The sequence below is a fragment of the Parasteatoda tepidariorum genome, chromosome 3 (genome assembly GCF_982258835.1).
Source record: "Parasteatoda tepidariorum strain Cologne lab strain chromosome 3, Ptep-v5.0, whole genome shotgun sequence".
NCBI classification, from domain to species: Eukaryota; Metazoa; Arthropoda; class Arachnida; order Araneae; family Theridiidae; genus Parasteatoda; species Parasteatoda tepidariorum.
This window is the reverse complement of record NC_141757.1, coordinates 48312909-48339432: the sequence shown is the minus strand read 5'-3', so window position 1 is coordinate 48339432 and position 26524 is coordinate 48312909. Positions and strand designations below refer to the sequence as shown.

Below are 26524 nucleotides of genomic sequence, written 5' to 3'. Positions count from 1 at the left end.
TGGCAAGTTTCATTCAGTGTGTTAAAACCTCATATTGTTAATAGGATTCGACAGTTATCTTTATTAACTATGGAAAATTTAAACAAATGAATGGAAAAGACATAAAAATTTAATGGAAAAGCATAGTCATACTAACCTCACAATCAAATCGAATATTATTTGGAGATAGATATCTATGGACCATACCTTGACTATGCAAATATGACAATCCATCTAATATTTCAAATGACAAAAGGGCAATATCTTTACATCTGAAAAGGAAATAGATAAACAAAACACATGACAATTATTTTAAATAGCAGATAATAAGTATAAATTCCATTTATATTTCTCAATACATTTTTGACAAATTTAAATATTCTAAAGAAAGTGTCAAGGAAATAATTCGATGGAAATTCAATTAATTGAAATTATTATACATGACAATTATTTTGAATAGCAGATAATAAGTATAAATTCCATTTATATTTCTCAATACATTTTTGACAAATTTAAATATTCTAAAGAAAGTGTCAAGGAAATAATTCGATGGAAAATCAATTAATTGAAAAAATAATTATTTATAGCAATGAACACAGTAACTTTAGCTTGGCGAAAAAATTATCTATTTTCTATACAATGGATACTTGAAAAAGTTCCTAATGTTTGCAACACAGAACTTTTGGGATGATATCTGTGATAAATATTATGATAAATATCTCAGCTTTTCGTGATGAATACTTTCTACATACTATACTCATTGTAAATATACTGGTGAAAACATTTAGAGGGAGGAATGATTCTTTTTTTTTAAAAAAAAAGAACAAAATACGTAAAGCTTGTACCCAAATAAGATATCAGATGATCATTAAACTCTTCATGGCACCTCTTCCATCCAGTGGCGTGTGACATATTTGCATTTAGCAGAGACACTGTAATTGTGTTTGTGTACAGGTACAGTAATTTTTGGTAGATCGGCCGCAACCTATCTGTGTTTAAATGTTGGCAGTGTATAAAAGTCGCTCTCTCTGTGCGGCCTATTTGACCATACATCCAATACGGAGAATTCATTTCCCCTAAGCCACACATGATGATTTTGTGATCATAGCGGATTTATAAAAAACAGATGTTTACAAAAAACTTTCCGAAGATATGAACCTATTTCGTAATGTTTGCTCTGATATCAATATCATTGAGCAAGGAGGGAAACATGGAAAAGTTTCACTAAAATGTGGAAGTTTTACAACAAATAATTTAATCGCGGATATGAAAAATTCACATTATTCTACCTTTTCTTTAAAAATATATATTCATATATTTTCTACCCATTTTTTCCCCAATTGACTGGAAAAAATTTAACTTCTGAAAATATTTAGAACAATTGTTAGTTTGAAATTATACTTTATTAACTTCATGTTTAGCAAAATTCATGAAGCCAAACATTTTCAAGACACTGTTTTTAAATATCAACGCAGAGGTATTTTTTTAAAAACTTAATTTCAATGTTGAATGCAGTGTCTTAGATCCACAAATAAAAAAAATCAGACTATAATTTTACTTACGAGTCCACTGAAAACTTCTTTTTCTTATTGTGTAATCCATTTTGATAATGTTCAGAGACAACCATCACTCTTTCTAAAATAACATTATTTTATAATTGTATAGTTTAGTAAAACATTTCAAAATTAAATAAAATTCATCGATCTGTAAAAATTCATTTTATTATTAGATCAGATTGAAAATGAATGATTATAAGTAAGATAAAGTGAAAGAACCATAAAGACTTCTTTGCAAATGTTTATACCAACATCAGCAACAAAGAGACATCATATTTTGTGTTGCTTGGACAGGGATAACAGCTATATTAGTCGAACTGCCCACAGAGTTTTCAGACTACCCATTAAAATGCCATCCATGAAAGAGCAACTCACTCCTCCCATATTTAGATAAAATATGAAAATGAATTCTTTAAAAACTCATTTCATAATTGAGTATGAGGCTTCCGTGATTTTTGATGCTGCTTTAAGCTTGATTGACATTACTCTCTGAGTTTTGCCATAATCTGATTTTTCATTTGGTGAAAAATGTATTTTATTTCAAGGGGATTTTAGGCAAATTCCACCTATTATTAAATATGTTAGAAAAGATCATATTACATGCAGTGCAGCAGAAACCCTTGGATTAGGGTCAAATATTAATTATTTTTGTCTTACACAGCATATACGAGCAACAGCACTAACATTTGAAGAGTGGCTATTTGTGTATTGGAAATGGTGAGCTAAATTGGTGTAAATGTCTCTGAAATGCTGTGTGAGTATTTGATTACTGGAACCTTTGGTTTTCAAGTCAATGCTGATTCAATTCGAGAGGGTGTGCTGTTAACCACCTTTTATCATCAAGTAAATCAATTGAACATGTTCTGAATAGATTGCCAGGTGACATAGTCTAGTGTTATTCATATGGCAAGGCCACATCTTTAGATGGGGAAGACACTGATGATGAAACAATTGTTTTAAGATTTCAACTAGATTATCTCTCAAAAATAAGTGTCACTGGAGTAATATTGCTTAAATTGTGTCACAAAGAAAGTGCAATTGTCATGTAAATAAAAATCAATGCAAAGCAAATGGTTTGTGTAATGGTAGAAGTAACTGTAGAAAAAATTATTAAATTGGTTCTATTTTGTAATATCATGACGATTGAGCTGAGAATACCATATGTATCCCAAGGATATTGTTAAACACTAAGGACAGCGGAAAGTTTCGGTTTGGCCTTCATTACGCATAGTTTCCTGTTTGCTTGGTATTTGCAATGACCATCAACAAATCACTCAGTTAAACATTTAGTAAAACTGGTCTTTGTAGTGACCAAAATCTTCCCATTTTTGGTCATTAGAAAATATCTGCAGATCTATCCAGATGTTGTAGAAAAGCAGGCTTAAAAGTTAAAATAATAGATGCACGAAATGATTCTGAGAAAGTGGCAATAAAAAGTATCGTCTACAAAGAAATCTTATAACACTAAAGCTTTGGTCAAAATTAGTTGTACCATGTTATATTTTTAGACACTCATCATTGCATTATTTGAATTACTTTGTTCCTAGATTTATAATTTTGTAAAAATATATATAACATGCTTGCAATTTTCCAATTTTAACAAAATTATTAAGGTATAATATTTTGTTTGTTTAAATTTAATTTCAATTTTTGTCAAATTTGTTTGTGAAGCAAACAAAGAATAATGCATAACAATTGGGGGTTGAGGAGTTACAGCGAGCAAGGCCCTCTAATCATATGGAAAATATAACTGCTTCATATATTAATTTCAAAAAATTTTAATGGAAGGTTGCGGTGACTCAGAGGATAGAGCCTTTGCCTCCCAATGAGGTGACCCAGGTTCGAAACTTGTCAATAGCTGGTCAATATGAATTCCCCACTGACCACAGTGCTGATGTAAAATACCCTAGTAACAATAATACCTTGGCCCAGTTGGGTCAAAATTGGCTCAATATAGGTCCTATATGAACATGTTTCAAGGGACCAATATTGGGATGTCTAAATTTTTGAATATTGGTCATAAGCAGTGTCAATATCGGGCTATATAGGGCTTATATTGGATGAATAATTATAAAATATCGGGTGAATCGGACAATTCTATATAGGGCCCACATCGGAAAAATATCAGCCCTTTGAGCCCTTATTGAGTCAAGATTCCTTAATATTGGTCAAAAACGGGCCCAAGTTATTTTGCTGCTAGGGTATCCTCAACAGTTGATGATCATGGGGTAGAGCTCTCCTGCTGTCAGGCTAACTGTGGGAGGTTTTGTGGTTTTCCTCCCCATGTAAAGCAAATGACGGTTAGTTCCTTCAAAAAGTACTCCACAAAGACAAATTTCTCCCAGCACTTGATCCAAGAGTTCCCTTGTCTCTTCGATTGTGTTCAAAATTACAAGGCAAGGAGTTGAATATTAGTAGTCGTAAACTAAAAAATTTGGTAGGTCGTTCAATGACGGTTATAAAATGGATAGTTGGATAGCTAAAAACATTGTCAATCACAGATTATTTTTAAACAGACTATAAAAAATTATGCAAAATGTTTAGAAACTTACCATGTTTCCCTCTTTGTGCATCTAAGTAAAGACTTAATCTATCATGAATTAAAAGCTTCAATTTTTGAAATCTGCCTAAGATACGAATTGAATTAGGAGTCAGAGGCAATCCATTAATTCCACATACATCTATGGCATGTGCAGAAGCAAAAAAGGTCCATGCTCCTAATAGAGTAGCATCAGATTTTAAATCCATCTAAAAAAATTAAAGAAATGTTTAAATAATAAAGCAAATAAAGTAGCATGTAAAAAAAATTTTAATAAACAACATTGGATGCTAAACGTAATATACAGGGTATTTATAAAGTCCCGGACCCATTTTGATGTTAAATAACTCATAAAATAATAAAGATAGATTAAAATTAATAACATAAATGGTTAGATAGACTCAAAAAGTTTCATGCCCCTTGTCAATGAACTTCCAAGTGTGGCCCCTTCGTCGCACGGCATGAATATCAAGTCGATAGTCAATTTCACGCCAGGTAGCGGCAAGCATGTCGGCATCCACAAAGGCTATTGCGGTTGTAATTCTGGCTTTTAGGTCATTAATGTTCGATGTGATCCTCCTGTAAACACTGTCCTTTATAAATCCCCAAAGAAAAAAGTCCAGCGGCATTCTGGGTGGGCAAGTTTCTAGTGATCTGGGTGGTCAAGGAATTGGACCTCCTCGCCCAATCCATCTTCCTGGAAAATGGTCATTCAAAGAACTACGAACAATGATACTCCAATGAGGCGGTGCACCATCTTGTTGCAAAAAGACATGTGGCTGAAGCTCTTCTAGTTGTGGAAATACGAAGTTTTCCAACATGTCTAAGTATACGATTGATGAGACCGTCTTTTCTGTAAAAAAGAAAGGCCCAATGACTCGGTTGTGCATTAGTTCACACCACACATTAACCTTCGGGGAATCCCTTTGTGTCTCACTGTATTCATGGGGTTTTTCAGATCCCCATATGCACACTATAGCGATTAACAATGGCAGAAACATGAAAGGATGCTTCGTCGGAGAACATTACGCGCCTCAGAAAATCAGCAGCATCTTCTATCCTTCCTTCCATATCTGTTGCAAACGCCATCCTCCTAGGCCTATCATCCGGTTCCAAACCTTGAACTTTGTATGCATGCAGTTTTAATTGTTTCTTAATAACCTAGTACACTGTCGAAATTGGCATATCCAATTCTCTTGCCGCTGATCTCACAGATCTTCTAGGATTGTCTAAAAATGTCTCAATGTCAAAATCACTTGTGCAGGGACGTCCGGGTCATGAAATTTTTTGAGTCTATCTAACCATTTATGTTTTTAGTTTTAATATAACTCTATTATTTTATGAGTTATTAAACATCAAAATGGGTCCAGGACTTTATAAACACCCTGTATTTATTTCACACAACTTTGTGTATTACACCAGGAATCAGGCAAAGACTCGCCCTCCGAGAAATCTGGATCTTTCCTGGTGCACTTCTTTACCTGCCGCTTTTCAACGTAATTACTTTCTGTTGAGAAAAAAATCAGAAAAAGAATTGGACATTAATTTTGTTTTGAATCTGTTTTTTTAGGAAAAAAACTTCTTTAGACATTAAATGAGCTCACCAGAAGAGCCATATTGTTTGGTGATTCGGTTATAATTGTTTGATAAGAAGTGCTTACACATCACTAAAAATACTTTTTGAGCCATTTAGTCCATTTTTTTTGTTTTAAGTTAAGAAAATATTTTCTTTTTTCAAATATCAAATGCCATAATTCATATAATTAAAGTTCTGCTAAAACTTACTTAAGACAATACTCCTCGGTTTTTAAATTTATAAAAGATTTTTTAACCGAAAATCAAGGTCAAAGTGAAACTTAAAATTGTCAGCTTCTCTTAATTTGCTTAATATAATTGAAATAAATATAATCTATTTTAAAATTATTAGTCTACTTTGTTTTAGACTTTATATTGCAAAATGTATTTGCTTTAAAATTTAGATATTTTTAAGAACAAATATATATTAATCTAATGCATAAATAGTTTATGACAGGGTTAGGTTTCTGACGTCAAAACCAGTCGAAATCTGACAAAACCTCAGAATAAGTTCATTTTTTGTCATTTGGGACATTTTACTTCGGACAGTAAATCATACACAATTCTTGCATTACATACAATTTTATTTTATAACCGTCGTTGAACAGCTGACCTAATTTTGAGTTTAAAACTCATGGCACTCTTAATACTTCAAGACCAATATTAATTGTTATATTATAACTATTCAGTTTATATAATAGGTAATAACTATCAGTTGTTAATTATTATCAATCTAAATATATAAATTTATTTCTTTTAAGCCACAATTTAGGCAAATTTTTTATATAAGTAAAACTTAAAGTAGTCTCTAATAATTATCTGAACTCCACTTATAAAGTTTTTCTTATTATTCTCAATTTGTTATTATTTATATGCCAGGAAGCAGAATGTGTCTAATCGTGTGAACTGGGTTTGGGGGGAAATTTAGACAGCCCTGGAAAAAGTTTTGTTCTAAGAGAGTTCCTACTAATTATTTTATTGTTAAAAAATGTGCTGCTTTGCAACAACAACAACAACAACAACAAAATATTTCTTAATCAAAAAAAACATTATATGTCTATTTGTGCCATTATTAGTTATAATTCAAGTTTATGAGTAGAAATTTAAAAATTTCACAAATTATTTTTTGTAAGATGATTGTTTTTGTATTTTTATTTTCAATAATTAAATTAATGGATTGGATAAATTCCAATTTTTCATATTTTTATTTCTATTTAATATTTTCTACACCAAAATTTGAGTTTTTGATAGCAATAGTCAATTAATAACGAGAGTGAAAAATCAAAATAATTTAAGAACATAAGTGATCAATCACTTCTAATTTAATATGTATGTTTATTTATAAATACTTCATATTTAAAATGGCTAATAATTATCTCACTTCAAAATTTCGGGCTTTTAACAGGACGGTTAAAACTAGATAAAATTGTCAATTGTCAAAAGCTGGCCAATCCTGGTTTATGATCGTCATTACAGAGGTCAAGTAGCAAATTTTGTGCCTTGACGTCCATTATCAAAGTGGTATGTAGTAATCAAAATGACCTCTATATACTAAATAGTACAAAAATATTGAAAAAGTCATTTTAATATTTTTATACTATTTTGTATATGTTTCAGGGTTGGGTTTTTGACGTCAAAAAGTGGTTTTTGACATGACAAGGGTATAATACTGGTTTAAACCGTCAAAAATGTCAAAAACTGAAGTTTGCCAAGAAAATATATAAACTTCAAAACTACCAACAGTTGCCATGCATTATATTGAAATTTAATTATACTATAGGTAATCAGCAGGTTTTAAAATATTTTTTAATTAAAATTAAGGTAAAATAACAGATTTAAAATCTCAGAAATTTATATTCAAATGCATGTGCAGAAAAATTTTGCACAAAAATTTTTTAAATATTTATATTTAAAAAAAATTTTTTTTTCTTTTTGATACTTAAGAAAATTAAAAGTTTATTACTATGCATTTTTGACATATAAGGAACATATAACTAATATTTATAAGGAACTTACAAGTTATGTTGTATAAATACAAACTTGATACAAGATACAAGTGTATAAAAAAAAAAATTTTAATGTTATATCGAATATCTTTATTATCCAGTATGTTAATTTGAATTTAAAAGTAGTTATATTTATGAATAATGATAAATATAATTCATATTGTTTATTATATTTATTTATAATTATTACACTTATCATTTTAAGACAATTTTTATCTCTTAATTTTTTTTTCTCCTCTCGTATTAAGAATACAAATAATGCATATCTTGAAAGCAGGAAGTAATTATTCAACAGCTGAATATTTAGATATTCAACAAAACTATATCATATTCAGCAAAATGAAATTCACAAGTATTTGGATAAACTAAATTTTCAGCATAGTAAATGAATAGGTTGAATATACTGTAAATCGACACTAACTACTCTGTGTATTTAACAGAAAGCACTTAAATTTGTATTGTCTTATGTTAAAAAGATTATTAAGAAGATTTAAAAAAATATTAAAAAGATTTTTCTTTAAAAGAAGATGTCTAATGTACAAAACTGCTAATAAATCTTTAAAAATGTCTAATTTTTAGTATAATCTATACCAGTGCTGCGTAAACTTTTTTCGACCGCGACTCCTTTTGTGGAAAGAAAATTTTTGGCGACCCCTAGAGATAAATGTTCACAAATATAATGTATATTTCGAGCATTTCTTTCGCTTAATCGAATAAAAACATCATCATATTTAACTCATATTAATTTTATTTATAATTTTAAGAAAATACTTTTTGTATAACTCATATTAATTTTATTTATAATTTTAAGAAAATACTTTTTGTATAACACAAAAATCAGTAAATTGCCCTTTAATGAGATGTATGTGGCTGCAAGTTTCTAATTATCTCATCGATGTTTGGATGCATGTTGCTAATTGCAATTCGCATATCATCTTCAGGTCTTAAACGCGAGTGGTATTTAGTTTTTTTTATTGAAACTGGTTTGCTAAATCCAGTTTCACATAAATACGTTGATGCAAATTGTATTAACACTCTGATGGCATTCTTGCATAAAACGGGATATTGTTTTTCCACGGATAGCCAAAATGTTTGGCAAGGCTGAGTCTTAAATTGATTTCGAAGAGTATAGTCACTAATCAGATCTATCAATTGCTCTTTCTCACTAATTTGAAGCGTTGAACTGCATATGTCAAAGGAAAATGGATCAGGAATCCAACCAAGACCGTTTTCAGGAAAATCCTCGAATCTTCTCGAAAAATTTTTCTTTAACTTTTCAATGTGATTGGAAATGATGTTTTTAAATGTAAATATATCTATATTATTTTCCTTTATAAAATCGTTAAAGCAAGGGAACATGTTGGTGTTGTTTTTATTCAGTTCAGTTTGCCAGAGACTAAACTTATTCTTAAGAGCTTGAATTTTACTGGCTGTAGTTATGATAGTTGAATTCTCACCCTGCAAGCTCAAATTTAAGTCGTTAAGTTTTTCGAAAATATCAACTAAATAGCTCAGCTTCCCTAGCCAAACTTCATTGATATAAAAACTTGCCAATCTATGTTTCTTTTTGATTTAGAACATGTACACTTCATTTCTCAAATCAAATATCCGTCGTAGTATTTTCCCACGTGAAAGCCATCTGACTTCGGTGTGTAACAGTAATTTCTCATACGTTGAGCCCATCTCATTGCAAAGTATTGAAAAGAGACGGCTGTTGTGGCTGTTGCATTTAATGTAGTTAATTGAACTAACAGCGTCTTGTAATACGTTGTGCAACTCTTCATCCATATCTTTTGCAACAAGAGCTTTCCGATGAATCATACAGTGATTAAATATCATATGAGGTGCCACCTTCTGAATTAAGCCTCTGAGTCCTTTATTCGAACCTGTTAATGCTGCAACACCATCTGTACAAACCGCAACACAGTTTGCCCAGGTAAGGAACTTTGTTTCAAAATATTCATTTATTACTTCGAATATTTTTTCTCCAGTTGTTTTTCCTTCCAAATTTTTGCAACATAAAAACGTTTCTGTTATATCTTCATTAAAAATAAACTTCACATAAATAAATAGTTGTGACATTTTAGTAATATCGGTAGTCTCGTCCAGTTGTAAAGCAAATACAGGTGAATTTTGTATGCGTTTTATGACTTCTGACTTGATATTTCGTGACATTTCGGAAATCCAATTGCAATTAAACAGTGAGTGATGGCGCTTCACTCTTTATATGTACACTGTATGGTATGCAGCATGCAGGGATAATGCATTTCATAAAAATTTGGCGACCCCCACAGGAGTCGCGACCTAGTTTGCGCACCACTGATCTATACTATACACTAAATTTGGTTATAAATAAATTTCTTAATAATATCACTGCAGATTTTCAATAACGCATGAAAATGAATACATAATATTACAAAAGATGTGAGTTTTCAAAAGTACAAGATTTTGGTTACTATTCAAAATATAAGTGTTTCTCCAAAATTTAAAATTTATTTTTTCTAGAACATATTTAGAAACACTATCCTTTAAAAATATATAAATTTTATGTATTAATTAAATTTCACATATGAATATAGGTTTTTGACATTTTCGACATTTTTGACAGTGAGGTTTTTGACGTGACGGTTTAAACCATGGTTTAAACTGTCAAAAACTGTCACATGTCAAAAACCTGCCAACCCTGATATGTTTACTGTTGACTAAAACGAAAAGATTAACATTTGCCTGCCCATCTGACTGCCTTGCATTGAGAGTTAAAACACGAACGTTTTTAAATGATTGTTAAAAGAGTCAAAGACGAAGTGAAAATTATTTATGTTTTAATCATTGAAAAAGTGGTTTTCCATCTATTTGAAAGTTTTAAAATATTTTAAATAGACTAGTACTATTATCTCATTTAATGCACGTCCTTCAAATTTGAATAAGAATCTTGACAAATTAAAACTATGAAATTAGACAGCAAAAATAGATTTTTTCTAAAACAGTTGACTCAGTGCAGTGCTTCTTGAACAATCACAGTCGTTATTCCGAGAGTATAGTTCTAAAAATGGAGGGGATTTAAAAATTTTATTTTAAAGGAAATAAGAAATGAAAGTGCCCATTAGGAATATGCAGCAATAATAATAATAAATTAAATTTCTTTAAAAATTCTTGCTTCACTCGCTAACCTCTGGAACTTCTTACGAAATTGATTTCAGATTGCTTCACGATCTGGGACAGATTATTTAATAGTAACAAAAAATTATGACATTGGAGTGGATTGATATTCATTCAAAAAAAAAAACGTAACTTAGAAATTTAATTGCCCCTAAAAGTAATTAAAAATCCAAGCAAATTAAGATGAATTGTTTATCAACAAAAGAGATGTAACTCTACGGCAAATAGTTTTCGCTAAACTAAATAGGGGAATTTGTTTTTTGCTCGATCTCAAAACATTTCAGATAACTTTGCTCACTATCTCCACCTTGATCTGGTTTAATACCTCAGTTTTTACTCTTTAATATATTATTTATTAATTATATTATAGGCTCCACCCTTCCCAGGCATACCCCTAAAACTGTTCACAAAGTTGATTTCAGATTGCTTCGAATTTCGGGGCGGATTGCCTACAAAGCAGTGAAAAACAATCTAGATATTGGAAAAGAATAAAAGTTGATCATAAAAGCAGAAACCAAACAATATAATATCCGCCTATCATATCTCTTCTGATTAAGATTCTTTCTTTCTCGTGAAATAAAAGCAAGAATTACACAATTGTATAAGCAAGAATTATTTTATCTTCGCAAACACTTAATATTTTTAAAGAATGATGTTAAAATTTCGTAACAGTTTTTTTAATTACTTATACATAATGGTGGACAAAATCATAAATTAACTTTGTTAAATTGAGAAAAAAAATATTAAAGTCAACAATTTGTTATTACTTTAAATTTAAAAAAAAAATTAAAAAAATTGCCCCGAAAACCAGGAGATTTTAGCAGCTATGCAAAATAGTTGTTCCAAAAGTTATTGGAAAAGAAGGCGTATTTTTCATTTTCAGTTTATCGGCGAAATATATCCATGCTCGCTATCGCTCTTAACTAACTAAAATCGTCCCCCCTTTTTTTAAAAAAAAAATTATCGCATTAAAATCAAATAACAATGAATAACATTAGCATAATCATCCTCTTTAAATGAAATTTTAGAAATTGAAACAATAAATAACAAGAACTAACTTTTCCGGCTTCACAGTTAAAAATTAATTTCAATTCCTAGAGCAATTTATATCAAGCATTAATATAAGAAAATCAAATAATATTTTCATAGAATAAAGCATTATAATACGCGTAAAACAGTGGTAAAAGAACAATAAAATTCAATCGTTTAATTTTAATAACAACTTTGAAGATGAAATATACAAAAGTAAAAGGTGTTTTTGTTTATTTCAAGAAAAGAGATGTAGGGAAGGAGAGACAGCTCCACTTTGGGTTTAAAAAACATGTGATAGCTGAAAAAGACTATTCTTAATGACGCTGCCATCTAGTAATAATAATAAGACATAAAAGTTTTCCGTTTTTCATACGTCGTTTAAATAGATTTTACTTTTTTTCTATTGAGAAAAAAGGAACAAAATATTAAAAAAATGTTATTATTGGAATTATTTCTTAACACCATTTCTTCAACAGGAAACCATCTTCACCATTTCTTCTTTTGCGAAAATTTTTTGCTGAAATATATAAATTCTAGTCAAGCACATCGAGCGCATGCGCATTTATAAGCAAAATAGTAAATAAACAGATAAGCGTGTTTCATAACAAATATTCTGTAAAAATAACATACATGTTCTCATCCTTCCAGGGGTATGACGAATAAATTTAGCTTATTAAATTTACTGGTAGAATAAAACTTTCATTACCGTATGAAAAATTTACTCAAGTTTTCTTCTCTATGTAAGCAAATTTCTGGAAACAATAAGAATATCTCTTCTATGATGACTACTTTAGAATCTTTAAAATTTGATAACTTGGCTTTAAAAAAATTACCAATCGATAATGAAGACAAAAACTATGTTCGAACTGTAAGGGGTGCTTGTTTTTCAAAAGTTAAACCTACTCCTGTAAAAAATCCTAAGCTTGTAGCATTATCCAAAGCAGCATTGCAACTTCTTGATTTATCTGACACCGAAATTGAACGTAAAGATTTGGTTGAATACTTTTCTGGTAATAAATTACTGCCTGAATCAGAACCTGCTTCCCATTGTTATTGTGGTCATCAATTTGGATATTTTTCTGGCCAACTTGGAGATGGAGCTGCAATGTAAGTGGTAAAAGAAATGATTATATAAACTCAGAAAAACTAAAACTTTGCCTATTTCCAATCTACCAAATTTTGAAATAAGCTTTACCATAAAGTTGTATGAAAAAATAGTTTTCTTTTATTTATTTTTCTTCTAATTTTTCTAAGTACATTGAATATTCTTCTGTGGAACTTATTTTTTAGTTACCTTGGTGAGATACTAAACAAGAAAAACGAAAGATGGGAAATCCAACTAAAAGGTGCTGGTCTTACACCATATTCGAGAACTGCTGATGGAAGAAAAGTCTTAAGGTCTAGCATAAGAGAATTTTTGTGCAGTGAAGTAAGTTAACATATATTTCTTATAAAATTATTTGGCTTTTTGATCCAGCCTATGCATGTTTAACCTTTATTCTTCTTATCAATTTTTATGCTATATTTCAAATTTTTTTCTGAAATATTCGTAATGAATTGTATACTGGGTGTGCCCCGGATTTCCAGGTTTTTCTTATCATCCTTCCAGGTCTAAGATCTAGGAATAGACATGTAATTTTTCCATAAATATCTTAGAATTCCACTCCCTCAAAACAATTGGTTCATGGACTTATCAAAATCTTATTATCAGGAAAAATTTTCAAAGATTTCCGCAATATAAAATTTAATTTTTTAATCTTTTCATAATATCTATTTTTTGTGTAGGATTATATATAATTTTTCTTATGATTTTTCTGTTAATGTGATAATTTTCATAAATATAGCTTTTATATATATATATGTAATACAAAAATTATAAATACTTTTGTATTAATAAAAGCATTAAAACTCTTTCGTTTTCATAAAATATCTTTGGTAAAGGATAAGGGTATAAATTCTATTTTGGGACTTCAAGGTTGAAAACATACCAATGAATAATAATTAGATTTATATTTCAAAAGAGAAGTTATTTTAAGATCTTTTACTTCCATATAAGGAAGGATTAAAGGATTTTCTATGAGTAATAAATAATTTTGATGAGGCGTAGGAATACAATTAATGCAATATGACTGCCCTGTTTACCCATTGTAAGTATCGTATAAAACCAAGGAGCGATGGTTTTTGTGTGCCTTTATGTGTTTTATGTTTACCATCTAAACTCCGTCTGTTTTGACGGGAAATCTGTCTCTCCCCCTCCGGCTGAAGAGTGAGTGGGTGAGATATCTTTTTACATCACATTCCAGTAAATAAAGCCTGTTAAAGTCTATCGGCTTATTATTTCTACAAATGTAAATTAAAAACAATAACAAAATATCTGGGTTTGTTACCCTGATATGATATATATATATATATATATATATATATATATATATATATATATATATATATATATATATATATATATATATATATAAATATATATATATATATGTATACACACATTTTTTAAACAAATTAAAATTTGTTTTTAATTTATGTAGTTATGTTGTTTTATTTGGAACAGGCAATGCACTTTCTGAACATACCAACATCTAGAGCTGGCACATGTATCACTTCAGATTCTGAAGTGATTAGAGACATATTTTATGATGGCCATCCAAAGCCAGAAAAATGTGCTATTGTCCTAAGGATTGCACCAACCTTCATTAGGTATTCAAAGAAATTAATATAATTGTCTGTATATGTAATTTCATCTCCTAGAAGATATTAACCTAACAATTTTTTTTTAAATGTGTGATATTTATGGCTTCATTTTTTTTTTCTTTTTTAATTGAAATAACTCTTAGTCAGACAATATATCAAGCTTTCTTAAAGATTTATATTGTAAGAACAAAAAAAGCATTACTTTTAAAATGATAAATTATTTCAAAAAATTTTAAACAAACTTATTTATCATTTTTATAGATACTAACTATATTTAAGAACATTATAGAATTAAAAACATACTAGTCTATTCATAAATAAATGATTAATTCTCTATGTAAACAGCATTAACTAGTAAACCTTTACTATTATTTTTTTTTTCAATTTGTTTGGGGTCTTAGAGTTAATTTTATTAAAATTATTCCTTTGATCGGTCTCTTGATATATTGCTCCACTCCCCTTTTTTCATAAAGTTCTAGTTCGGATAATTTCCTTTGTACAAAATGTCACTTTTTTTAAGCTATACTTATAATTTTTTTTTCTTCCACTTAACTGTTTAATTTTGGGTGTTTCAATTTTCACTCTTATGAACTATGTTGCTCATGTTAGAACTGCGTTAGAACTAATATTTTTATTAGATTCTGTATACAATTTGACATCAAAAGAAATGAAAAACCACCTCTATTTACGACCACTTTTATGAGGCACAGAATTTTTTCCATTGACTTTGTGTTGAAGAAAACCTTTAGTAGAGACCATTAAAACCTCTCCAGCGACCAGGCAAACATCTGCATCAAATGCGGAAAAAATCAAATAAGGAAACGCAAAAAAATATTGAAACAAAACAAATAAGTAGATTAAAATGTACTCAAAATATTTGTGTGAGGCTATTTGGAAGTTAATAGAGAAATTCGAAAAATGGAAGTTCGTTAAATAGAAGTCCAATTGTGTGTGTATATATCTACATATATATATGATCCATAAACCTTAATGAACATCTAATTGCTGAAATTAAATCAAAATTTGTTATAGTATATTTTTTAAAACTTCTTAAAGCAGCATGTGATAATAGTAGTAGATGTATCATTTCTCCCCATATAGCTACATGTTTTGAAGAAAAATAAGCCTCTGCTCACCAGAATTACAAGAGGCTTATGATGTTTAAAATTGTTTTTATGTGTTTCACACTAATTTTATTTCTTTGAAATTGTTATATTTGTCAAACTATTTTTTGTAAATATCCCATAAAGTTTTTTTTTTATTTCTTTAACTTGTTTTTTATTGTTTTTTTGTTTTTTTTTAAGGTTTGGTTCTTTTGAAATTTTTAATACTTTAGATCCACTGACTGAAAAAGTTGGACCAAGTGTTGGAAGAATAGATATCCTCAATACTCTTCTCAATTATGTTATTGACACCTTCTATCCTGAAGTTAGTTCACCAGATTAATTTCTTCCGTTTTAGAATATTTTTCAATATGTGATCCTATATTGTTATTTTCATCATCTTCTTATTTTAAGATAGCTACAAATGCAGAGAGTCAAGAGCAAAAATACATTGCCTTTTTTCAAGAGATTGTTCTGCGCACTGCAAGATTAGTTGCTCTGTGGCAAAGCGTAGGTTTCTGTCATGGGTAAATAATTTATTGATTTGGATGAAAATCTTTATATTTCACGTGTAATTATTTAATATATTTTAATATGTATGACCTTAATTTTTTTCACCTCCAAGCTTAAAATGTGTTTTAATATTAGAATGTTTTGTTGAATCACACAAATAAAAGCCGTCACTAAAAATCCATGGTGATTTTTTATTATTCTTTATAAGGCATTTTATAAAATATTGCATAGAATTTAGAATACTTCAAAACAGTGAAGTTAATATTAATATAAACTATTGTTTACTTATAAACTGTTGTTTACTTATAAACTATTGTTTGCTTATAAACTTTGATTAAGGAGGACAGGATTTTAATTTGGAATTTCATGAAATATAGGTTCATATAGTTTTGAGTTTGATCTTATTCCCAGGGTTTGAGCAGCTGCTCAAATTGCGTCAAACGATTTCAAAACCAAATGTCTGCTCCTAAAGGCAGTTTTTCCCCCAAAATTGTGCCAAGCTGCTCCAAAAATTTAATAGTCGGTAGTATTCATCAAACAATGACTGCTACTTTAGCCCAATTAACCAACAAATTTGTGAGCAAAAATCAATTGCATTGTATTAAAAGCATTTATTTTCTGTTCCGGAATGGTTATGCTCCATTTATTCCATATGATGCTTACCTTGCCTAATGATACCTTACCTATACTTTAAGATATCTTACCTTATAATATCTTACTTTTATATACCTTAATGTCTTTTCCTGTTAGTTTCGTGTTTTAAAAAAAAACATCTGACTATGTATGTAAAATAGTATCTTTCACAGCAGCAGTGGCAGAGTGGTTCATACCTATGTGTTTATTGGCATTGAGCTGTCTAAGTGTAGAACCATATTCTATCTCCAATAACAGCTTGATGTGGTGTAAAAGCAGTTGCAGCACAATGCTAACTACATTGTCATCATTATACTGCTAATCTTGAAACTGTGGGGCCTTAAATGCCATTACCCCTTGGACAACAACTATCTGTTGCAGGAATGTTTTACTTTAGAAAATATGTGATGTTATATAAAGATATATTGTGTGGGAATGAAGTTTCCCTACTCATTACAGAATCTAAAATTAAATGGAAATTATTCCTTCAAGTAAATAGATTTATATTATGATTAACAATAGGTTTGAATTATAGTAAAAACTTAAGGAAAGGAAAGTGAAATAATGTATTATATTGTATAAATACTTGTTTAAATGTATTATATAGTATAAATACTAAATAGTAACTATTTATTCCCATTGTAACTAATTTTGCAATGCATAATAAAAATTTTCAAATTTAATGAATAAATGTTAATAAATATTGGTATACAAAGCAAAATGTTGCCAAAGCTAAAACTTAAAACTTTTTATAGCTATAAAAAGTTCAATTAGTGATAATATTTTTATAAATTAATACTTTTTGCTCATTTAAAATACATTGGTCACTGATTTTATTGAATTATTTCTATTAAATTATTTATTCAATCATAAAATAATTTCAAAAAATTTTAATAGTTTATAACCTTTTTTAGGGTTTTGAATACTGATAATATGAGTATTGTTGGTCTGACTTTAGACTATGGGCCATTCGGTTTTTTAGATATCTATAATCCGAATCACGTATGCAATGCCTCTGGTAAGTATTTTATTTAAGTATATGAAAACTTGATTTTTGAGGATAAGAATTTTATAACTTCGTCATTGTTGATTAGAATTTTAAAACTTCATATATTCATCCACAATTTTATTTATCTATAATCTTATGTTATGAGAAGGAAAGAAAATGAATATATATTTAGGTCCTCGTAGTTAGTTTTACATAATCTTATTAGAAAATACTTTATTGCATGAGATGGCAGGATTCCAAATTACAATTGTGATAAACGAATATTGAAAACTTAGTTTAGCAGTCATCTTAAGCTTTTAAACAAGATGTTATAATACTTTGAATGCTTCCTAAACAAAATATTAGGTAGGATAGTAATTAAAATATGACTAATTTTTTTTTATATATTAAGATGGTTATGAAAATAAAAAAACTTGTTTCAATAATAAATAGAAAGGAAAAACATTGTTATTATTATTTTTTTTTCGTTTTTTATTTATTTAATTTGCTATTAATTGTAAAAAGTAAATTTTACGTTCCCTCTCTATAAAAAAATTTTTTTTTTTAATGTCTGATTTCTATATTTTATATTCTTAAATTGTTGATTACCCAAAATGACCTTAAGTGATCTCTGCATTTTTATTTTCTGCTTAGAATTATATTCGTTTTTATGAGATTAATTTTTTCATTCTATGCTTAAGAAGAGAAATGCTGAAAATAGTGTTATTTACTGGGAAATGAAGTACTTTGGATTTTCTATTTCATTAATATGGCATGATATAAATGAAATGTATAATTTTATGCTTATTTATCTTTCAGATGATGGTGGACGTTACACTTTCATTAAGCAACCAGAAATTTGCTTATGGAATCTCCAAAAGCTTGCTGAGAGCATTAAGAAAGCTTTACCATTAGAAAAATCTATTCCACTTTTAGAATTGTATCAAACAGAGTTTCAGGCCACTTTTATGAGAAAAATGCAAGATAAGGTAATATAAAATAATATACTTGTTTGTAATTTTTTTAATATACCATTATATTAAAAAAATTTATATTTTATAAAATACTTACTGGAATGTATTTCCTTCTTATCTTTCATTTTTTTTAATAGTTATTTTGTTTACTTTCTTGTATTTTTCAGACCAGTTGTAAATCATACCAATTACTACAGTCGAACTCGTTCATAACGAGCACAAAGGGACCGTAACATGTACTCGTTAAATCCGAGTACACGTAATAAACGGGTCCTTAAGGCAGACCTGCAACCAGAAGAGGGGGGGAGGGCTTGGGAGGTCAAATGATTGAGTTGACTTAAAATTTAATTAATACTTACTTGCTTTAATTACATTAATTAATTTAATTAAATATTTATCTTAATTTAGTGACAACTAACCCCCCCCCCCAATCCAGCAAAAAATTTCTAGTTGCGCTACAGTCTTAAAGGAAAGGAAATATAAACGGAAAGGAAAAGATTCTTACCAAAACATTTATTTTTTTCATTAATCTACATATTTAAAATAGTTTGTCAGCTTACTTTTAACTCGCGCATTTCATATCATTTTGAAAAAAAGATAAGACAGAAAGATGAGAAAAAAGATTGCCAGACAAAAAAATATTGCTCGCTAAAAGCGACTTCTGTTCCATAGACTTAACATTGATCCAACCAAATATTCTCGTTTCCCTCGTTAAATCCGAGCTCGTTATAAACGAGTTCGACTGTACTATTATTTTTTTCCTTTGATGATACTCAAAAATTTTATTTTTGAAATGATTACTTAATTTGACTGTTTTAATTTTTTAATATTTATTTTTTTATATTTATTTTTTTATTAAATGAATTTTTTTTTTGTTTATTTTAAAGAATTAATAATATAATAGTATTATATTAGAAAGGCTCTAACTATTAATTTATATTTTTGCTAGAGAATATAAAACATAAGAAATTGTATGTGATTAATAAAAATTATTTTGCAAGTGTGTGCAAGTATCTGAAATAAAAATAATAGCAAATTGTAGTAAATTTAGAGAATCATATACTTACTTTTGTTTAATTTTTAATCTAGTTTAGTAATTTGAACTAAAGTTGTATTTTTTAGGCTTTTAGCATTATGTATTCAATTTAAATAATTGAAATAGGAAAATCAATTTGTTTTAACAAATGCAATCCTACAAAAAAAAATAAAAAATTAAGAACAATAATTCTTATAATTTTTATGTTAATTATTATCGTGCAATACAAATTGAAGATAAGTATTTATTTTTCTCTTTTATTTTTTTCCTTACTCATTATAATTTTTTATTTTAGTTAGGCTTAGTTACAAGATTGACTTCTGATGATAAGTGAGTTGAAGCTCTTTAGATTTCAATGAATGGTCAAAACTTATGTCTATTATTTGCTAGCAAATTGTGCTATTTATTGATTACTTGAGTTGAAAGTTTGTGACGGTATGAATTTCCACAATAATTTATGTGAAATAATGTTTTTTTTTTCTTTCTAAAATCAGTGAATTTTTCAAAATGACATTAAAATTGTTTAAAATATGAGATTTTTTGGTTTTTTAATTTCTTCTTTTCATTTTAATAGTAATCAGTATTTTTTGAAGCTTGAAAATTTATAATCTATAATTGAAAAAATATCCAAAGAATGGATCATTAGCGAAATTGCCAGAAAACAGTTTAGAAATAGTCCATATTCTATGGATTTAGATTATTTTCTACTTGAATTATTAATTAACCCAGACAATCATGTCCCCATTATTCCTTAAAAGTGCAATAAGAATCCAAAAGTAAGATTTAGTTAACCTTCTCCTTTATCAAATAAAAGTTATTGGATTGAAGAGATAACACCAGTTATACTTCTATAGCTTTTGTGTTGAAAAATGTGAAGAAATTATACCAATAAATATAATATTTAATGAATGAAGAATCCTTATGTACAATGTTTTGTATTAAAATTCTTTCCGTTCAAACAAAAAAAATATTGCATTAAATTAAAAGATATGATTTTTCTGCTCTTTTATATTCTCCTTTTTTATTATTTGCACGACATCTTTTGCTGTCTGTCAGTTCATAGATTGTTTCTTTTTTTGTATTTGAGTTCCCCCAAATTTTAAAATTTATTGGGAATCTAAAACAAACTTCATCCCATTTTTTTCCTGTAACATACTTGCAACCTTATCTATTTCTATAAGAAATCAGCAATAAATATAATGCTGAAAAACAGCCTTAAACTTTTCCAAATGAAGTTTTTGTTATCTTGGATAGTTTTCAATTCAATGTCTTTGGTATATGCATATGATGTAACTACATAATTCTTATATTTCAAGATTGCTTATTGAAGAGTTGTTCGAGACTATGGAAAATGTTGGTGCTGATTTTACTAATACATTCCTTTGTTTTTCTTGCATTGATGCTCATGCACTTGAAGAAACTACGCAAATTTGCAAAGAATTACTTCTAGAACAGTGTTATCCTTTAGCAGTCATGACTGACAGTTATAATCCAAAAATTAATCCTATGTAAGTATGATTCTCAATAATGCTTGTGTAGAAAGTATGGTTCGGTTCGTTAATTTATATTTTTGCAAAATTATTGCTACATGAAACTTATAAGATCAGAATTACTTTTTTTTTTTTGCAAAGTGTTTTTACTTAATTCATATTTAATTATTAAAAAATTTGTTGTGTCCTTTAAATGATAATAAGAATTTTTCAAGAAATAGTTCCTAAAATGATGTTCACTGACTGTACACATTCAAACAGTCGTATTTTATAGTCATTTTAAAAATATTGATTGATAAATTTTTGAAAGAAACATTTTTTTTTGATTTTGAAGTTGAAAGAAAAATAAATAACTTTTCTTTTACCAAATTTTTATTTATATATATATGTAATATCAGGGCTCCAACCCTGTTATTAGTGTTGTATTTAGCTTGAAATAATTGCAGTCATAAGCCATCAGACGTTCTAAACAGGTTTATTAAATGTAGGCTGGCATTGTTAACAGTTGACGTCCAAGTTCCCTACGGGAGGGGAATGGACAAGACTCCGGACAATTCCGGCACAGCTTATCAGGATCACATTATGATGAAAAGGACACGCAAAACAATGCGTTCTTAGGTTTTATACCAACCTAGATTTGAAGTAAAAAGGCACATTCGTACATTCCTTGTATCCTTACGCATTAAGGAAAATCATTTCTGCTTCCTTATATGGAATTGAAAAAGGGCACGATTCTATAAATAACTCTTCCTTTGAAATATAAATCTATTTATATTTCAATGGTATGTTTTCAGCCTTGATTTCCCAAAATAGAATCTCTCGACGTTTATTCTTTAACAAAGACATTTTATGAAAACGAAAGAGTTTTAATTCTTTTATTAATACAAAAGTATTTAATTTTTGTATTACATCCCCCCCAAAATAATTTTTGGTGAGCCAAAATAAAAAATTCAGAATACTTTAAATTTAAAATTTTTAGGTTGTTACGATTGTTCCTTTTACCCTACTACAAACAACATCTTTTCAATTATGAGAAGAAAAAATATTATTTACAATGACAAAAATATGAAAAACATGATTATGCAATTTATCTATTTAGTAACTAAACAGAAAGAAAAATGAAATATTTACATAACTAATCTACTAAAATTTTCAAAAAAATTTTTCACACAAAAATATACAAAATTTTTATGCAAAACGAACTGGACAACAAGTGTCATTTATTCATGATTTAATTTCAACATTTGTGGGTTGTGATATTTCCTAAGCTTTGATACATGTACTATTTCTAAATTTTGTTTACTTAAATTATTCTTTTTGTTTATTTTGTAATTAGTTTCTGAAATTTTTTGAAGAATTTTATACGGTCCACTAAAAGGAGGTGACAACTTCCTCGTATTAGGATAAGTAAATTCTTCAAACATAACTAATTCATCCGTTTTAAAATCTATATCTAAAAATCTAGCATCATAATAGATTTTATTTCTTTCATGATATTCTTTGGTTCTTTGAATTGCTATTTTTTTAGCTTCCTCAACAGGTGGATAGAATCCTTCATTTAAGGGATTTTCATAGGGGAGTCTACCATGCATGAGGTATGCAGGTGGAAACTTTGTAACAGAATGGGGAGTTAAGTTATAAGTATTAACTATATCTTTTAACATAGTAGGCCAGGGAGTTTTAGTAGGTTTTTCATTGATTTTACATTTTAAACTCGTAATTATTGTTTGACCAAGGCGTTCTACCTTGCCATTTGACTGCGGATGATGTGCAGTTGTCAATAATTGTTGAATTTTATTATGCTTCAAAAATTTTTTAAAATGAGAAGAAGTAAAGGCAGCGTTTCTATCACTCAACAAGGATTTAGGAATTTGATTTTGAAAAATTTGATGTAAAAAATTTGTATAGGTTTCTGAGCTAATGGATTTTGATGCAAAAGCCCAAATGTATCTTGTGAGGTGGTCAATAATTAAAGTTAAATATTTTTTTGTTGAATTATAGTAATTCAATCCACCAACACTATCTATTGCTAGCAAGTCAAATGACTGATTAACAGGGGGTAAGGATTGTAATAATCCAAATCTTTTTTGTCGCGGTTTTTTATTTACTTGGCACGTATGACAATGTCTACAAAATTTTGCTATATCTGAAGTTATGTTATTCCAATAATAAACAGGGGTTATCAAGTTTATCATTTTTTGCACTCCTGGATGATTAAATTTATCATGAGCAATTTGCAGAATTTTTAATCTCAACGAAAATGGAACAACTATTTTAGTAAAATTTTTCTTACGTACACATAAAACATTATTGATATCAACAAAATTACCTTGTAAGTTATCTTTCCTTTGAGCTTCAACAATTTCATCCAATTTTAACAAATGTGAAACATAAACATTATTATTGTTACAATTAATTTTGACAAGTGAATGTGTTGCATCTCTCGAAAGCCAATCTGCTTCAAAATTAGTAGAACCTTTTGTGTATTTAATATCATATTCATACATACTTAACAATAATGACCATCTAAATAATCTACCTTTTAAATTTTTAACATTTTTTAGCCAAACTAAAGCAGCATGGTCAGTATGTATGGTGAATTTTTAGCCAAAAAGATAATGGTGGAATTTATTTAAAGAATCTACAATAGCAAGACATTCAAGTTCTGTAATTGCATAGTTTTTTTCATAGTCCCTTAAGGAACGAGAATGAAAAGCTACAGGATGCAATACACCACATTCATCTGTCTGTTTTAACACAGCACCAATTCCAACTAACGATGCATCAACAAAAAGATGACATTCATGATTAGGATTAAAAATTTTCAAAATTGGTTTACAAATAATAGCATTTTTTAAAAGTTCAAAAGATTGTTGACATTTTTCTGACCACACCCATTTTACATCTTTCTTTAACAAGTTATTTAAAGGATGTCGAATACTTGCATAACTATCAATAAATTTATTGTAAACATTTATTGATCCAAGAAATCTTTGCAATGATTTTACATTTTTAGGGGGTAATAATTTTTTAATAACCTCAATATTATGGTTATCGGGTGACACAATTCCATTGCTTATTTCATATCCTAAAAATTCTATTTGTTTTTGCAAAAATGAACATTTTGAAAGTTTTAATTTTAAGTTTTCTTGTTTACAAATATCAAAAATCTTTTTAAGATGGGTTAAATGTTCATCATAAGAATTAGAAAATATAATGATATCATCAAAGTAGTTTGTAGCAAATTTAATTTTATGTTCATTTAAAATTCTACGAATTGTACGTTAAAAGATGCTTGGCGCATTCTTCCAGCCAAAAGGTAATCTTAAGTATTCAAATAGACCATTGTGAGTAGCGAATGCTAATTTCTCAGTGTCATCAGGATGAATACGAACATGATGATATCCCTGTGATAAATCTATTTTAGAATAATAACAACTATTAGATAATTTTTCAATTAAAGACTGTATTAAAGGTAGAGGTTCAGAATCTGTTTTTGTAATTTGATTTAATTTTCTAAAGTCAACACATAAACGACTCTTTTTATTTTCATCTTTTTTAAAGACTAAAGTTACAGGGGCAGCATAAGGGGATGAACTTTCTTTTATAATGTTATTTTTTAACAATTCTTCTGTTTGTAAATCAATTTCCTGTTGTTGTTTTGGGGATGTTTTGTAAGGCCTTAGAGATATAGGTAAATCTGATGTTAACCTGACTCTTTGCGATTCGATTCTAATTTCTCCTACGTCATGTTTATGTTTTGCAAAAATATCATCATAACTTTTTAAAATTTCTTTTAAGTCCACATTTTCTATCTCGCTTTCATTTTTTATTTTTTCGTCGATATTAACCTGATAATGTATGCATCCATTACCTAGATCTATCTCCGAATCATTTGAAAATTTTGGGCATTTTTTCTTTTTCCTATTTGTCCTTTTCCTTTTATTTTTGTTACCCTTTACATTATTTTTTTCAATGTTTACTTTAACTGAAACATCTTCAACTTTTATTTTTTCAACATTTTTAACTTTAACATTTTGAGAATTTTGTTGTCTAATGTGCAAAGATAAGTTGTCACTGTTAGAATTAGCAGAGGTGATCAATCTCTTACCAAATTGAGTAACAACTGGCCCGACACAATCAATAAACAAACAAAACTCTTTGCAAGTCTGCAACCCAAGTAAAGCATATGGTAAATCAGTATCAATTACAAAAAACTTAACTGACTTAACAATTTTGCCTAATTTAAGGGGAAACTCACAAATTTTGTTAAGTGTTAGTTGACCTTTCGTTTGGGTAACATTTAATTCCTCACATTTTTTAATAGGAATATTCAATTTTAACACCAAATCTTTTGGTATTACATTCAATGTTGACCCGGTATCAACATTCAACAATATCTCTTTGTTAACTTTTTCATTTTTATTTTGTTTTGGACGTCCCTTTAGGTATTTATTTTCCACTTTACCTCCATTTAGGTATTCATTTTTAACTATATATCCATTTTCAACTTTATATCCGGATATTATTAATTGCTATTGATTATTTGTCATATTTTGAACGTTCACATCAACCACATTATAAGGGTTGTTTACACACGTGGAGCCCATGTGAAATTGATTCAAAAGTCCTTTCTTTGAGCAATATTTACATTGATTCAATGGGTTCTCCTGTGTAGTATGATGTATTTTGGGTTTTGTCACATTCGGGGTTACACTTTTATTTTTAGGACAAGCCAGGGCTTTATGTCCTGGTGCATTACATTTATAGCACTTTATGTCATATTTTGGGTTTTCCATTTTTTTCATAAATGGTCCCTTATTATTTTGAAATTTATTTTTGTCTAAGTCACTTTTAATTTTTTCATAAATTCTAAGTTTTTGTTTAAATTCAAAAAGATTATTGGCTCCATAAAGAATTGATTTATTATTTGTTTGGTCTGGTATTCCCTGAATTATGTAAGTGATTAGAGCTAAGTCATCAATATCACTTTGAGTTGAAATTTCTTTCATTTTTAGGAAATATTCTTGAAGTGTTTCATTATACCTTTGCTTTCTTTTTTGCAACATTGCATGTACTTCTGCACTATTACAACTAAGTCCGAATTCTTCAAACAAAAGATTTTTTAATTTTTCATAAGAATTTAAATGAGTTTCACTTCTAATTAAAGTTAATGCATTTCCCTTCAAACATCTTTTAGCAAATAAAAATTTTTGCATATCAGACAATTTAAATAAG

The 26524-nt window shown here is 28.5% G+C and overlaps 2 protein-coding genes across 4 annotated transcripts in view; one reads left to right on the top strand and one right to left on the bottom strand.

The window, feature by feature from the left end:
- LOC107446630 (TBC domain-containing protein kinase-like protein) overlaps positions 1-12128 on the bottom strand; it is a 50100-nt gene extending 37972 nt beyond the window's left edge. For 2 of the 3 annotated variants that reach the window (XR_015432535.1, XM_071179149.2), the window contains exons 1-3: positions 4088-4283; positions 1542-1614; positions 137-251 (exon numbers count right to left, since the gene is read on the bottom strand). Coding sequence is in view for 2 of the 3 variants with exons in the window: in XM_071179149.2 (XP_071035250.2) it covers positions 137-251; positions 1542-1614; positions 4088-4283 (384 nt within the window). In the remaining variant the exon portion in view is untranslated. Of the gene's footprint in view, positions 1-136; positions 252-1541; positions 1615-4087; positions 4284-11872 lie in introns of those variants that run through there. The other variant, XM_016061322.5, reaches the window with a different exon arrangement.
- A 280-nt stretch (positions 12129-12408) lies between these two features.
- LOC107446631 (protein adenylyltransferase SelO-1, mitochondrial) overlaps positions 12409-26524 on the top strand; it is a 44680-nt gene continuing 30564 nt past the window's right edge. Inside the window, exons 1-9 of the mRNA XM_043038923.3 lie at positions 12409-12953; positions 13137-13275; positions 14410-14555; positions 15854-15977; positions 16067-16179; positions 17713-17816; positions 18606-18775; positions 20092-20126; positions 21113-21304. Of these exons, the coding sequence (XP_042894857.2) occupies positions 12556-12953; positions 13137-13275; positions 14410-14555; positions 15854-15977; positions 16067-16179; positions 17713-17816; positions 18606-18775; positions 20092-20126; positions 21113-21304 (1421 nt within the window). The 5' untranslated portion in view covers positions 12409-12555. The remainder of the gene's footprint in view (positions 12954-13136; positions 13276-14409; positions 14556-15853; positions 15978-16066; positions 16180-17712; positions 17817-18605; positions 18776-20091; positions 20127-21112; positions 21305-26524) is intronic.